This window comes from Dipodomys merriami, unplaced genomic scaffold (genome assembly GCF_024711535.1).
Source record: "Dipodomys merriami isolate MVZ:Mamm:240054 unplaced genomic scaffold, mDipMer1.0.p SCAF_35, whole genome shotgun sequence".
Lineage (NCBI taxonomy): Eukaryota > Metazoa > Chordata > Mammalia > Rodentia > Heteromyidae > Dipodomys > Dipodomys merriami.
In genome coordinates, this window is record NW_027205048.1 from 13,541,101 (window position 1) to 13,556,426 (window position 15,326).

General features: G+C 45.7%; 1 protein-coding gene across 1 annotated transcript in view; it reads right to left on the reverse strand.

Moving 5' to 3' along the window:
- Positions 1-15,326, reverse strand: part of Cpxm2 (carboxypeptidase X, M14 family member 2) — a 107,183-nt gene that overhangs the window by 58,926 nt on the left and 32,931 nt on the right. The window contains exon 4 of the mRNA XM_069988243.1: positions 10,172-10,311. Coding sequence (XP_069844344.1) covers positions 10,172-10,311 — 140 coding nt within the window. The remainder of the gene's footprint in view (positions 1-10,171; positions 10,312-15,326) is intronic.

Here is a 15,326-nt window from a genome sequence, read left to right on the forward strand (position 1 = left end):
TTCCCAACTAAACATGCACAGGACTTGGGTGCTACACATGATCATAAAACTCTACTGAAAGGAACCCAGGAAGATTTAAATCCATGGAAGAACATTCTGGGGCCCCAGACTGGAAGATACAGCACAGCAAGGATGTGAGTTCTCTCCGAATTTACACACACCATGGATATCATTCCCACCCGACTCCCAACAGGGTATTTTGTAGCTATAAACAAGATCACCTAAAATTAATGTGGAAAAGCAAAGGATCTAGAAGAGCTAATAGCAATTTATAAAAACTATAAGTCCAGCCAACTTAAGACATGGCATAGCTACGGAACACACAGCCCCACAGCCCCGCATCTTCTCTCCTCACTTTGCCACAGAAGCAATGTCCCTAGAACTTTGCAAGAGCCTCTGCCAGCTTCAGCCAATATCACCAGGCACGGACAATGAACCACATCAAGCAAGTGAAGGTCAAACACCCCAGTCTGGAAACCCAACCACTTAAAGTTTGTGGCACCACAAATGGAACCTTCCACACTTGGTCTTAGGTGATGGGTGATTGTCGAGACACAGCACACTGAAAATATCATACAACATTGCCCCGAGGCTACATGTGCAAGCTGAGCCTGAAGCACACATGAATCGAGTCCTATCCTCACGGTATCTCGGAACACACATGCAAATACTCCAACATGTAAAGTGAAGCACTTCCTCCTCCTGCCTTTTGGATATGATATTCCAGCTGGTATACAGGCCCATGAACAAACCCTCTCCCCAGGGTCGTCTCCCCCTGGTATACAGGCCCATGAACAAACCCTCTCCCCAGGGTCGTCTCCCCCACGGCTGACCAGTACTGGCCATGGCCCACCTTGAGCATAAGGAGAGGAAGCAGTGTGGAATCCCTCTTCAGCTAAAAGAAAGAAGTGTCTCAAAGCCCGCCTGGTTTTATAGGCCAACTCTCTATTAGAATCATGAGGAAGCTGGCAGTTCCCCTTCCTTCCCACTGCCTCCCTGACATAGCTCTGGTGGCTCCAATCCCACCCAAGGCCCAGTTATAACTAGACAGCACTGTTGGGCTCAACAGGCTTTGCCCTGCAACTCAACAGTTTCTAGAAACAATATTAAAGAGAGACAGAGACAGAGACAGAGACAGAGGGACAGAGAGTCCTATTTTATGTGGAATAAGCAGGGGATATGCACAGTGCTAGAACATGAACTGCATCTCTCCCACCTTTTCCCCTCCCCTCCCCAGCTTCTTTCTCCTCCTTCTCCCCTCCCTCTTTCTTCCTCCCCCTCTTTCTCCTCTCCCCTTTTCTCCTCTCCCTCTCCCTTTCTCCCTCTCTCTCCTCTCCTTCTTCCTCTTCTTTTTCTCTCCTGCTTCTTTCCCTTCTCCCCCCTCTCTCTGCTGGCTGCACTCTTCTTTTTCTCTCCCCCTCTCTTCCTGCTGAAAGGATCAACCCAGCTAAACGGCTCTGCCACATTCTCAGCACAACCAAATACTGGATGGACTCTGTCAAACCTCAGCCCATTGATTTATTGGGTTTTCACTTTGACTGGTTACCATGGCTATTGGAGAAGGCAGAAGGGAATGCTACACAAATTCAGAAATATTATCTGTTTTCCATTACCTCCAGTAAAAGTGTCTGCCAGGGAAACAGGAGGAAATGCCACTTTAGGGGCCAATGCGACATAAATTTGGGAATAGGGAAACATTGAGCTTCCCTGGACAGAACTAAAAGGAAGGTATTTACAGCTCCCAAATCTGGAGTGGACACTTGAGGGATTAGGGGAAAAGAACCGAAGAGACGGCTCTCACAGATGCTGGGGGATGGAGGGGCAAAGCTGGCACTGCTCTAGTTCTTGCCTGGCAGGATCTGTCTGTATGCTTGGCCGCTTCTAAAGGTCTCCAGGCCTAAACCTAGGCCTCCTGTGGAAAACCGCTGGCCCAGCTTCAGAAGCACTCGGTGAAGTACACACACAGCCAGTTACAGGTGCCAACATACATGGTGAGCCTCCCAGCACAGAAGCTGGGAGAGGAGAAAGCAGTGAAGACAAGGATTTCACCTTGAGACAAGTGGATTATTTGGGATTTCTACCCCTCATCCATACAATGGGGACAAGAAAGGTCTCTGAGCACCTCACAAGGTAACCATGCACAGCCCTGCCCCTTGACCAACAAAGATCCCCTGCCTACCCAAATAACAACAAAATACAGGTACAGTAGGATTCAGACCCCACTACCCTGCTTCCACATGGTTCAGGGGCAGTCTTTGCTAGGGGCTCTCTGAAGGCATGAGACAATGAAGGTCCCAGATCTGAATGCATGGGAGGGACTTAAAGGGAAGCCAGGGAAGGGGAGGTCACTGTGCAAAGAGCCACGCCAGCTGATGGTGCCTCTGCCACGCACAGAGTGCTCTGGGTCTCCCGTTGCCTGGATGGCCCACCCCGCAGGCTGAGCAGCTTAGAAGGTAGATGACCCCTGGGCCACACTCCCATTCCAGGATGGTGACAGCTACCTACTTCTCAGGACTCTGAGACATGGCAAGCCATGGCAGGGCCAGAAGAAAACAGAGAACGTGATCTGAGAGCATACTTCCGTTGCCTGGAGAGACGGAGGGGTGGGAGAAGCTGTATGTAAGCTCTTACACATGAAGGAGGAAGCCCCAGGAAAATGTCGGCAATGGGTGGGTACTCACTGTGCACCAACAACCTCAGTGACTTGATATGAAATAAACGCTTCAGTCCTCACCTCAACCTAAGTAGTGAATGCTACATCTACCCCATTTTACAGATTAAAAAAAAAAGAAAGAGGAACAGACAGGGTCTGGAATCCTATCATACTGCCGAATCTGCACTGCAACTCTAGGCATGGGCCTAGTCTTCAGAGAACAGGGAGCTGTGGTTGGCACCTTTCCATTTCTGTGAAAGTAACTTAAAGGAAAAAGGACTGATTTGGGCTCCTGCCTTCTGAGGTTTCAGTCTACAGTCACTTGGCACTGTGGCTGGGCCTGCCCTAAGGCGGAGCGACTTGGTGGAGAGGGCACAGAGGAGCAGAGCTGCTGACCTCATGGAAGTCAGGAAGCAGAAAAGGACAGGAAGAGAGATTGCAGCTCCTAAGGACACAGTTTGGAAGGCCCACTCCTGCCATCTCCTTCTTAGTTCCCATCACTCCCAAAAGCCCAACAGACGATGAGTCCTACAAGGGATAGTTCACGGATGAGAAAAGTGTGACTCCCTCTCCCCTTCCCCCCACACAACTGAAATTTAACGTAAGACAAAGAAGCCATTGCATGCTTGTCCTTGAATTTATTATAATCCGTCTACTTCATGGCAGGCTCCTTACAGTTCTTCACCAGGTTAGACAGGAGTGTGGAAACTCTCTCTCCAGCCCCTCACAGGAGCCAAACATTTCATTAACTCAAGAGACCTAGCGTGACACATTCTGAGAGCACACACACCCCTCCCAGGATGCTGGCTGAATGAATGAATGAATGATGATGGTTGAAGCACTGGTTCTGGTTGAACTCTACCTCCACGGGTCACAGGGCTCTCTTCCAGAGCTCCTGGTGCTGGCCCCATGCCCCTTCTCTGCACACCTTGGCAGGCTGCTGTTGTGTGCAGCCTGGACCACCCAGTAGGAGACAATAGCAGCTGAAACCAGGATGATTCTTAGGGGAACTCAAGAGAGAGGGAGGAGCCAGCAGAACACCTCACTGAGCAAATGGGACTTCAGCCAAGGAGGGTGTCTGGGGATTCCATTCTTCCACTCTTCCTCCCCTGCCCTAAACTAACACCCTCCCCCGTCTCCTTATTTATCCGGCCTCTTCTCACCTTTATTTTCTCTCTTCTGCGGCCTCCCCCTTGTCTCCTGAGCCCTAGGCCAGCCTTATGGAGATACGCTGAGAGTAAAATAAGTACAGAGTGCCAGCCCTGAGGCCCTGGCTTCACCTCTGCCTTGAGGAATCCTCACATTGACAGCCAGGCCTCTATCTTGAGCTGTATCTCCTCCAGGGGCTCCTTGAACTTGACCTCTGACTTAAACTCCTATCATTCCAGCCCTGGACCTCAACCCCTCAACCTCCTTTCCTAAGACCAGGTCTGTGTCTAGCAGCACTTGGTGACCTCCTCCGTTGACTTCTTTGGCACACCTGCTATCAACTCTATTGCCCCCTTGGTGCATGAACCAGCAAGTAACCTGTGGCTGATGAGGATAACAATTCTACTGAACCCTTACTGCAACTGGACAAGCAAACTCCCTGTGCTTTTCCTCAGCACACACCTTGGATTAAGTTTCCAATCCCTAATCCTGCCATACTAGCTCTCTGCAGGGAATCCCACCTCCTCTTCTGCAAGACCATAGACCCTCCAGGTAAGGGCCTGAACCTCAGCATCTCTCCCTTGCCTGGATTGTCTAGGGGATCAAGGAACCCTATTATTACCAGGGGGGAGGGCCCTCCACCGGTGGCCACCTCCCTGCCTCCCTGGGTCCCTCACGCACCTGCTCCAGTGTCTCCCCCTACACATACACACACAAACACACACATACACACACACACACACACACACACACACACACTCACACACGATCTTCTCTTGATGCTACCTGTCTTAATGTCCTCCTCTTGACTTGCTCACCTCTCCTTTTCAAAGAAGCCATGCCTAGAATCCCAGCTAAGATGCACCACTTCGAAGAACATGCAAGCTTCTGGGGCTCTGCCAGTCTCCCCATCCTTGTATTCTTGGGCTCAGAGCCTGGCTCCTGGCAGGGGCTCTGTTCATCTCCCTAACTAGATTAACCTTTTGCAAACTCAGCCAACTAGTCAACCTTCCTTATTCCAACCTCGCAAATCCATCACTCAAACTGCCGCCTCCCTTGCAAAACAGATGGTATCATCTACCAAACAGCCAGACTGGAAAGCATTTAGCTTTTAAAAATCATCTGCCTTTCTCCCAAGTCCTTATAAGCACTGACTCACCTCAAGGAAAATAATGACCTTTTCAGTCATCAGGTTGGTTTTAATTGCAACTCCTATAGAGAATGTGTTTTCTGTTATTAGAGAAATGAAAGCATTTTTATGGGCCTACTAACATTTCACTGAATTGCAATGCAGTGGGGAATGATGGCTTATATTGGTAAAATATAAATTACCCAGTATAATTAGAACAATTATAGTTTATTACTTTCAAACAGCATGAATTATTTGAAAAGATTATGAAAACGGGAATTGCAGACTTTGTCGCCAGCTTGGATGTGAACTAGTGGCGAGAGCAGGGTGGCCTCGGGACCTCATTGCCCATCACTCCCTTTGCTATCACAGATCCAACACCAGCTCCTGCTGCGCCATGTCAGGGTGGACTTGCCGTTAACAGACCGGATTCTCCCGGGAGACTGGAAGCTCATGGCCGACTCATGTCTGCATTCCTAGTGCTTAGTATAGAGCACACAATACACATTATGATAAATGCCTATAGAGAATGTCAGGAACATAAAGTTTTATGGATGTTCATTTAAAATACCAACTATGTTGAAAATGAACTATACAACTTGTGGGGATGGGAGGAAAAAGTGGGAGAAAGCGAAGAAAGGAGAAACATTGTCCAAAAAGAAATGTATTACCTGTACATCATCGTTATAATAATAATTTTTAAGTAAAAAAATAAAATTTAACACCAACGATATCCAGACATGGTGACAATACTCCTGCAATCACAGTTATACAGGAGGCAGATGGACGAGGATTTCTGTTTGAGGCTGTCCCTGAGCAAAAGCACAAGACCCTAGCTAAAGTACCAAGAGTATGGCACTCTGTAAGTGAAAAGTATTATCCATATTCCTGTATACACTTTTAACACCATCTATTGCCAAGTATTTCTGTATATCAACAACCGACAAGAATCACTGGCAACTCATTTTCTCCAGGTCTAAAACCTACCCATCAAATGCAGTACTCTCTGAGAAGAGTGTGTGTTCTTAAGTAGAAAGATGACTTAGACTCCGTTTGTTTGACTTGAAGCCCAGATCTACCTGGGACCTGCAGAATTCAAGAAGTAGCAACTAGCATTTGGGGGAGCATGGTTAGATTCTGTTTGGGAGAAGAATCTGGCTAAAAATGAAACTAGAAATCCACTGTTCTAGACGAACCCAAAGTGACAGAGGGGAAAACTCTCGTCTAATTAGCACTTCCTATGTGCTTCGCAATTTTAAAACATAGCAATACAATTGTATCTAACCTTTCCCACATCTTTATGAAAGAATAGTATTTAAAGAACAGGCATCTCATTTTAGAGGCCAAAAGGCTAGGGTTCAGAGAAGAAAAATCTCTTAACCAGCACAGCCGAGCGTGACGGCATGAGTCCTCAGCTCTACGTACTCTGAGCTATCCATCTCTGAAAGTCTCTGCCCTGCCTCAAGCTCTCTTTCCAAATTTTCTCCCTCCTCCCCCTTATATCTGATGCCTGTTCCAAGCCACAGATAACTGATTGACACTCAGTGTGAATGAATCTTTGCCAATTTGCCCCATTTGTTCATTCATTAAAGAACCATCTATTGAGCTTTTTTTTTTTTTTTTGGTCGGTCATGGGACTTGAACTCTGGGCCTGGGCACTGTCCTTGAGCTCTTTAGCTCAAGGCAGACTCTGTAACACTTGAGCCACAGCACCATTTCTGGTTTTCTGGTGGTTAATTGGAGATAAGAGTCTCACAGACTTTCCTGCCCAGGCTGGCTTTGAACTGCAATCCTCAGATCTCAGTCTCCTGAATAGCTAGGATTACAGGCATGAGCCACCAGCACCCAGCCATCTAGTGAGCTTTTAACACATTCCTGGTACTGGACACTTTCCCAGATATACAGACCATCAAGTGTCTCTATCACCGAGGACCTCACCAACCACTGGAGAGAAATACAGAACCCTTCATGGAAACACTAAAATGGTAATAACAGGGTAGGGATAAGAGATCAGAATGGAAGAAAGAGGGGCAGTCTTCTCTACTGCTAGTATTGAATGATATCTACCGTGGACATGTTTCCCCATCACTCTGGAATAGATTTTCTTGCCTCAAGCATGATCCATGCCCTCTGAGAGAAGAAGAGTGCCTGATACCAAAATATATCCTTGTTCTACTTCCTGTCCCTATGCTGTGGAGACAGCCACAAGGGGGACACTGAAACTCATCAGATTTCTCCTTTCCATTATCCCTGAGAGTAATCTGACTTGAAATACATTTGGACAGGTTTATTTTCAATCTGACTTTTAAAAGTAATTCTATCCCTCATCTTCCTCCTTTGATGCTCTTGTTCTTGCTAGGCCAAGGAAAGATATCATTCTATGGTAATTTCTGGCTTACCCCGAACTCTCCTGTGTTTCTAGCTGAAATGGAATTTGAGCATAAGACCTACTTTGCTCTTATTTTCTAATCCAATAATAACCCAACTGCTAGATATCTCATAACAGTGGCCAGGCAGGTTGGTATGCAAGCAGAAAGGTCAAAATCCCTGCTCCCATTCCTTAGTAATAATCTCAAGCCAGTCTTTCTTTCCAAGTTTCTATTTTCATTAAGTAACCCAACTGCCATGTTTGTTGTCATTCTTTCCTATTAGCATCTGAACAGTAGAAACAACTGTCATGGGAATTAAGCTACTGAGGGGAACACAGTGTATATCACAGAGTAAAAATCAGCCTAACTGCCAGGTGCTGATGGCTCAACCTGCAATCCTGGCTACTCAAAAGGCTGAGACCTGGGGATCCCAGTTCAAACCAACCTGGCAGGAAAGTCCATGAGATTCTTAGCTCCAATCAATCAGCAAAAGTCTGCAAGTAGAGCTGTAGCTCAAGTGGGGAAAAAGCCAAAGGAGAATTGGAGGCCCTAAGTTCAAGCCCCAGGACTAGTGCGCATGTATGTGTACACACATACACATGCATGCACACACAATATGCACACATGCACACACACACACACAAATCAGCACAAGTGAACACCATCAAGCAGCCTAAGTGCCCCTCAAAAGCAAAGCAAATAAAACATCACCTACAAAAGAGCACAAATACATAACTAAAAGTTGTCATGTTGACAAATTATCCCAGCTCTGAAATTTTTATCTCAAGCAAATAACTCAAAGGAATATAAAAGTATGAAAATGTTTCTTACAGTATGATATATGATAGCTGAAAATTGAGACAGAGACTGAGGCGTGTCTGAGTAAATTACAAACCATTAAAAACCATCATCATGAAGCCTGAGTCACAGCATGAAAAACGTTACTGATATATTAAGTTAAAAATAGCATAATTGGATATGCAATATGATTGCAATGTGTAAAAAAAATCTATTTGCATCAACACAGTGGAATCCTGGGTAATGTTTTAAAATGCTTCTGCAGGCTACGGTATTGTCTTTACAGTAAGAAAAAGAAATGTAGAGGAAAACAGGTGATGAGTCACTGCCTGATAAATTGTCACTATGGAAGAAGGTCCCCTTTGCAGGGACAATGACAGGTAGTGAAACGTGAGGACAGATGCTAGGCTCAGCCCTTTAATCACAGTTTGCTCAGAAATACTGACTTTCACCAAGTTATAGCACTACTTCCTGATGTTGACCAGGGGCCCCTGTATTCTTGGCTCCTCAGGGACACAGGTAAGGAGAAGTTGGTGGCTTTTCTTTCGTGGTCCTCATGTGCGGAGGTCTTGCTGGGCCTGGGGAGGCCTACCATGCCCCCACAATGGCACATCACTGTCTGCAGACTGCTATTACCTGCCCATCCCAAAGCTGGAACCTCTGCCCCCCCCACTCCCACCCCCCACCCTATCTCTACTTCTCTCCCTGGGCTGAGACAGAGAAGGTAGATGTCTCACATTTGTTTTTTGTGTCATCACAAAAGACATATAACACAAAATTCCTCATTTTAACCAATTCAAGGTGTGCATCCAGCTCTAGAACATTATGTACACTTACACTGATTTATAACTATCACCATGGTCCATCCCAAAGCTCCATCTATCCTCATAAACTCTGGCTCTGCATCCCCGCTCTTCCAGCCATTGGCCACCACCCTACTTTCTTTTCTGTTCTGTTCTTTTTTCTTTCCTCCCTCTTTCTTTCCTTCCTTTTCTTGAGATACTTGGGCTTGAACTCAGAGCCCTGCACTCTTACTTTGCTTTCTTGCTCAAGGCTTGAGCCATGCCTCTAGCCTAGCATTTTACTGGTTAATTGGAGATAAAAATCTCTTGAACTTTTCTGCCTAGGCTGGCTTTGAACTTTGATCCTCCAGGTCTCAGTCTCCTGAGTAGACACTCAGCCCACCACTCTACTTTCTGTCTTGAGAGCCTAACTACTATAGGCGCCCATGCACATTCTCTTGCATTTAGCATAATGTCCTTAAGGTTCATCCATATGTAGCATGCATCAGAATTTCTCTCCTCTTTTAGCTGAATAATCAAAATTCCACCCTAGACATAAACTATGAAATGGGGGACTTGGGAGGTTGCAGCTACCTCTCTTGGGATCAGATCATACTTGGTACTGACCTGCCCTTATCTCAGGTCTGAGACGTGGCCTTCCATCTCATTCCCATGCCTCCCGCTACATGGCTCCTCCTTCTGCCCTCCAGTACTACTGTTCCAGTGGTCCTTCATCTAGGAACCCACCCAAACTTCTAGTTCTTCCCAGAGTGTGACAGTTTAGACCCTCTCCTTGAAGACTATCCACTCCCTTCCTGTCCACTCACTTCCCACCTCAGGCTGCGTCCAGCCCATCTGTTAGGATACCATTATGTCACTACCATCCAAGATGGCAGCCAACTGCCTAGTGCAGTTTTTTTTTTTCAGTTGTGGGGCCTGAACTCTGGGCCTGGGCACTGTTCCTCAGCTCTTCAGCTCAAGGCTAGCGCTCTACCACTTGAGCCACAGTGTTACTTCTGTTTTTTTCTGCTTATGTGGTGCTGAGGATCAAACCCAGGGCCTCATGCATGCGAGGCAAGCACTCTACCACTGAGCCACCTTCCCAGCCCCACAAGCTTGGGTGGAGCCTGTTCTCTGTTCTTGCACAGGGAGGAGCAGTGTCCATTCCAGTTTACTTCCCTCACATCACCCCCTAACCAGATCCTCTAGTAAGCTACCTCATGTCTGTCCAAACCTTTGAATAGGAGCCAGAAGACATGGAACCCCACACATGTGGTCCAGGCTCACTTACAGCCAGAGCGAGTTCCTTCCTTGTGTGATGACTCCTGTAAACCTGGTCAGGCGCCGAGCATCCACTTCAATCCACTGATGGAGGTCGTTCCTGCCTGCACACCACGCCCCGTCGTAAAAGTCGTTCTCGTTAATGCCTGCCTGGAAAGAAGAGAAGGGTGTTCTTCAGAAAGATCCTGAACTGGAGACAGTTAAGGTATCTTTCCCTGTGATTAAGAAGAAGGAATAAGAGAAATGAGAACAAAATGGGGAAGAGGATAAAAACTCCTTTTTCTAAGTCACAGAGAGCAGTGACTTACTATTGACAAGTTGGGAAGAAAAAAAAAAAACCTCCCTGTGACAGGTCCTCTTCTTGCCCAATGTGAAAGATGAAATTAATGAGCTCTCCTATTACTCATTCATCCAACACACAAGAGCCATCGCCCACATCCCATCCCACACATGCAGGTGCCGGGGAATCAAAGGTGAGCTCTTCCCTTCTGGGCCCCACTATCCAGGCAACAGCGGGACACGCAGACAAGTGATGCTGAGCAGCATGGAACAGGCGCTATTCTAGAAATCAGAGCTAACGGCTGAGGGAGCATTTAAGGATGGAAAAAACAACCCCGTGAGACCACAGAAAAGCCCCTAGACACTGAGGTATCTGAGCTGGCCCCTGAAGTATGTTTACTTAGTGAACACTTGTCCATGAGTGTTTAATTCATTTGATGTGCCCATTGTCAGCTACCATGACTACCTAAAAGTCTTCAGATCTGGCTTTGCAAAGTAGGGAAAATGTCTGCTCAGAAATTATCTCTACCTTATCATCATTTGAAGAGATCATTCATTGACCTAAAAAAAATTAAGCCAAATAATAAGAGGACATCTGGGCCATGTGGAAGACTGTACATTACTCAAACCTTTCTGCAGGAATCCTAGTTTTCCTGGCTAATCTACAAGGATCTAAGCAGATGAAGAAAAAGTCTGAACCACAAGAGTGGGGGCATAGGAGGAGGGGCCACAGGAGTGGGGGCATAGGAGGAGGGGCCACAGGAGTGGGGGACAGCCACCATCCTAGCTGTCTCTGAGCACTTTTCATTCAAAAATGTTTTATGAACATATATGGCTGTATAGTTAACAACATCTGGGTTCAATTAGATTTTTTGTTTTCTTTTTAACTTTTTAAAATTATCTTTAAGTAGGTGTAACAAGGAGCTGCCATTTAACAAAGCCGTTTATTAATACAGTGCATCTTGAGTAGCTAGGATTACAGGCCTAGTACTAGTGCCCAAGTACTTTTTGTCTTGTGAGTCTAACTACTATGGGTGCCTGTGTATTCTCTCTTGCATTTAGCATAATACCCTTAAAGTCCATCCATGTGTAGCATGCATCAGAATTTCTCTCCTCTTTAACTTGAATAATCAAAATTCCACCCTAGACATTCCACATTCTCACCCATCCCTTCCCTATGCACCCCTTCCCTCACTCATCTTAATTTTGTAGGCTATACATTGAATTCTTGACTATATTCGCCTCCTCTCCTCCTCTTCATTTATCTCCCCCTCCCCCTTAACCTTATCCCACACCCTTTCAAGTACCCACTTCCTGGTGATAATTTTGTTGAACTTTGCCTTTGCCTTTCTTAGGAATTATAGCATTTAAGTTCTCTTTTAAATCTACTGTATTCCAGTTAGTACATGTGCATGTACTTGAATACCACCCACCATATCCACTTACAAGGTTATGAGCAAAATCTGGCTTCCACATGCACAGGAAACATGCATCCTCCTTTGTCTCTCTGGCCCTGACTTATTTCATTTAACATATTTTTTCAAGTTTTTCCATTTCTTTGCTAATGGTACAAAACCATTCTTTTACTGGATGAGTAAAAATCATTGTGCATATACATATGCCACATTTTCTTGATCCATTCCTCCACTGAGGGGCATCTGGGCTGACTCTATACCTTGGCTGTAACAGATGCTGATAAGGATGCAGCCAAAGTAGAACCTTAATACACTGTTGGTAGGTATGTTAACTTGTTCAACCACTCTGGAAAGCAATGTGAAGGCTCCTCAAAAAACAAAAAAATAGCCAGGTGCTGGTGGCTCACGCCTGTAATCCTAGCTACTCAGGAGGCTGAGATCTGATGATCACAGTTCAAAGCCAGCCCAGGCAGGAAAGTCTGTGAGACTCTTATCTCCAATAAAACACTAGAAAACTGGAAGTGGTGCTGTGGCTCAAGCGTAAGAGCGCTCGCCTTGAGCTAAAGAGCTGAGGGACAGCACCCAAGCCCAGAGATCAAGCCCCACGACCAATAAAAAAATAAAATAAAATAAAAATAAAAAAATGATCCAGAAATTCCACTCCTGGACATTTACTCAAAAGATTACAAACCACAATAGAGTGAAGCCATCTGTTCAAGCTTTTTAAGACAACCTGGCTTTTCATGGGCAGCAGAAACATGAAATTCAGGATAGAGTTATAGTAGATGAACAACCTGGTCAAGGGTTCCATGAGCAGAACTCCACCCATCACCACATGAGCTAAAACAGCATTGAATAACAACCAAACCACCTAGGCCAAGCCTGAAACCACCCCTGATGAACTTTGAGGCACCTGCTAATATGTGAACACGACAAGGTTTTACAAAGACACTGCCATCTCAACGTCAGCATTCCCCAGAAAACAAGCTCTCCGTTGTACAAGCATCAGGATGAACGTGGCCCCAGAGTCATCTCTGATAAGGCCCTGGGCATGCTGTAGTTTCTGCCTTCTAGAATCAACAGCAAGTATGAAGTATGGGCTAGGGGCAGCTTGGTGCGCTAATTCTGAAGGAACAATGGCACCTCCCTGCACAGTGTAACTTCTCAGTTCCCAACCCTGCCAGACAGCAGCCTGAGGGCTGTAATTATACCACCACTTCCTCTCTGCATTGGAAGGCAATTATCCTCCTAATGACAGAGATTTGTAACACATTAATGACCTACAATATCACAACTCATCTCCTTTCAAGAAACTATAATGTGCACACTTTTTTATTGTGTTTCCTCTGTTCTTAGAAACAAGTCTGGGAAACTGCTGTTTAGAATAACTCCATTCATTCAGCAAGAAGGACCCTTCACTGGGCCCCTGCTATGCATGAACTACTAAAGGTGAGAAACACACCAGCTTAAGAGATAGTCAGACAGACCCAAGTCTATACGTGGCATTATGGTAAAAAATCAGCCACAGCACAATGCACCAAGGAAGACACACCACCTGGCTCTGAGTCCCAGCTCAGCTACTTACAGACATTATGAACTCAGGTGATTTGCATAAATGCTACATGCCTCAGTTTCCCCATCATTTCTCTCACAGAATGTTGAAGATGCTTTAAAATACCATCTGGCACCAAGTATGAGCTCAAAATAATGAGATATTTCAAGTATGGTAGGTATCAGAATATTTAAGGCCCTGGCAATTTGATCAGCACTGGCCAGATATAAAAATACAGGTGACTTATGAATAATCTCCTTTTTCAGAATTCCCGGGAAATATGCTGCTATTCTAGTACATTTACACCTTCTCTACAACTTCAAGCATCTACAGCAGGATTACACAAAAGTGAAAAGGAGGCCATGACTTCTGGAGGCCCTTGACAGGAGTCCACTCTGCCTTCCAGGGGATATTTGGCAATGCCTGGTCATTCTGAGCTGTCACAACCTCAGGAGAGGAAGGACCCTGCGCAGCAGGTAGAGGCCAGGGATGTGGTGGATATCCTACAATGCACAGGGTAGTGCTGGTTCCTGGTCTGGGATGAGGATGACAGCCAGTAGCGCTGCCCTGCAGTCCGCCATGCTTCACCTCAAGGAGCTCCTGAAGCTGGGCAGTTATTCTCATGCTTCTTCACCAACACCCACCCACTACCCAGGACTTGGAATGGCATCGTAGGTTCCTGGTTTTGTCAGCCTGGGGATTTTGTATCTGCTGCCAATCTTGGTTCTTTCTGAGCACACCAGGCAGTCAATTAAATGTAGTAGAGTGTCAGGCATGGAAAGCAACTCCCAAAGATGACTCATTGGGAAATGACAGCCAGCTTGAGAGGTGTCACCAAATTACACCCTGGTGTAATGAACCATACTCACAAAGCCTCTGCAAACCAAGAAACTTCAGCACTTGATAAGTTTGGGGCAATTTTTAGTTAAAGGTTATTGAAATAAAAAGTTGGATTTCCAGCTGGCTTGCCAGTGGCTCATGCCTATAATCCTAGCTACTCAGGTAGCTGAGATTTGAAGACTGAGGTTCAAAGCCAGGAAAGGCAGAAAAAAAAAGTCTATGAGACTCTTATCTTCACTTATTCAGCAAAAAGACAGTGGAGACATAGCTCTAAGCCTTGAGTGAAAATGCCAAATAAGAGCACGAGGCTAAGTTCAAGCCCCACAATTCTCCTCCCACAAAGATTTGATTCTGCAGAGGATGGGCTATTCTCAGAACTGTCACATAGTGTGTGTTTTTCTATGACAGCAACAAACAAATCAATGAAGAATGAATTCCTTACCTTTGAAATCAAAGCACCTCATGGACTCAATTTTACCTAACACAAATGTGGGAAGTATTATGTCTATAACAAAAAAAAAATCTGAAACTATCTGCTTGAGCTCTCCCAAAGAGAATTTCTCTATTTCAAGATGATGAAATACACATGCTGGTTTTCCTCTCTCTTCCTTTCAAAAGTCCCCACCAATGATGAAAAGACAGATGATAAAAGTAAAAGAGATTTGTAAGCCCTACATTCCAAGGCATGAAGACAGCCATGAAATGGAATAATCCGGAATGACTCAGTAAGGGGAGAAAGTAAGCAGGGATCCTTGCTCGCTGATGAGAAACAGGCCACACTATTCCTTAGGAAACTCAGGACCTCCACATCAGGGTGTCTTGAGAGGTGTATGGGGCAGAATGAGACAGGGAATTGTTTCCCACTATGAACAAGAAAACAATTATATGATCTTATCTCCATCCCCACTCCACAGAGGAACTGAAATTTTTCTTCAAGAAAAAAATTAGGAACCCACCCAGGCTGTGAATTTGGAGACAGACGAGAGCAGGCTCAGCATGCTGGGACAGATTTCAGTAGATGTCAGCCTAAGGAAGAGGGCGAGACGCAGGCTCCGTCTCTCCTCCAGCAAGAGAACTGC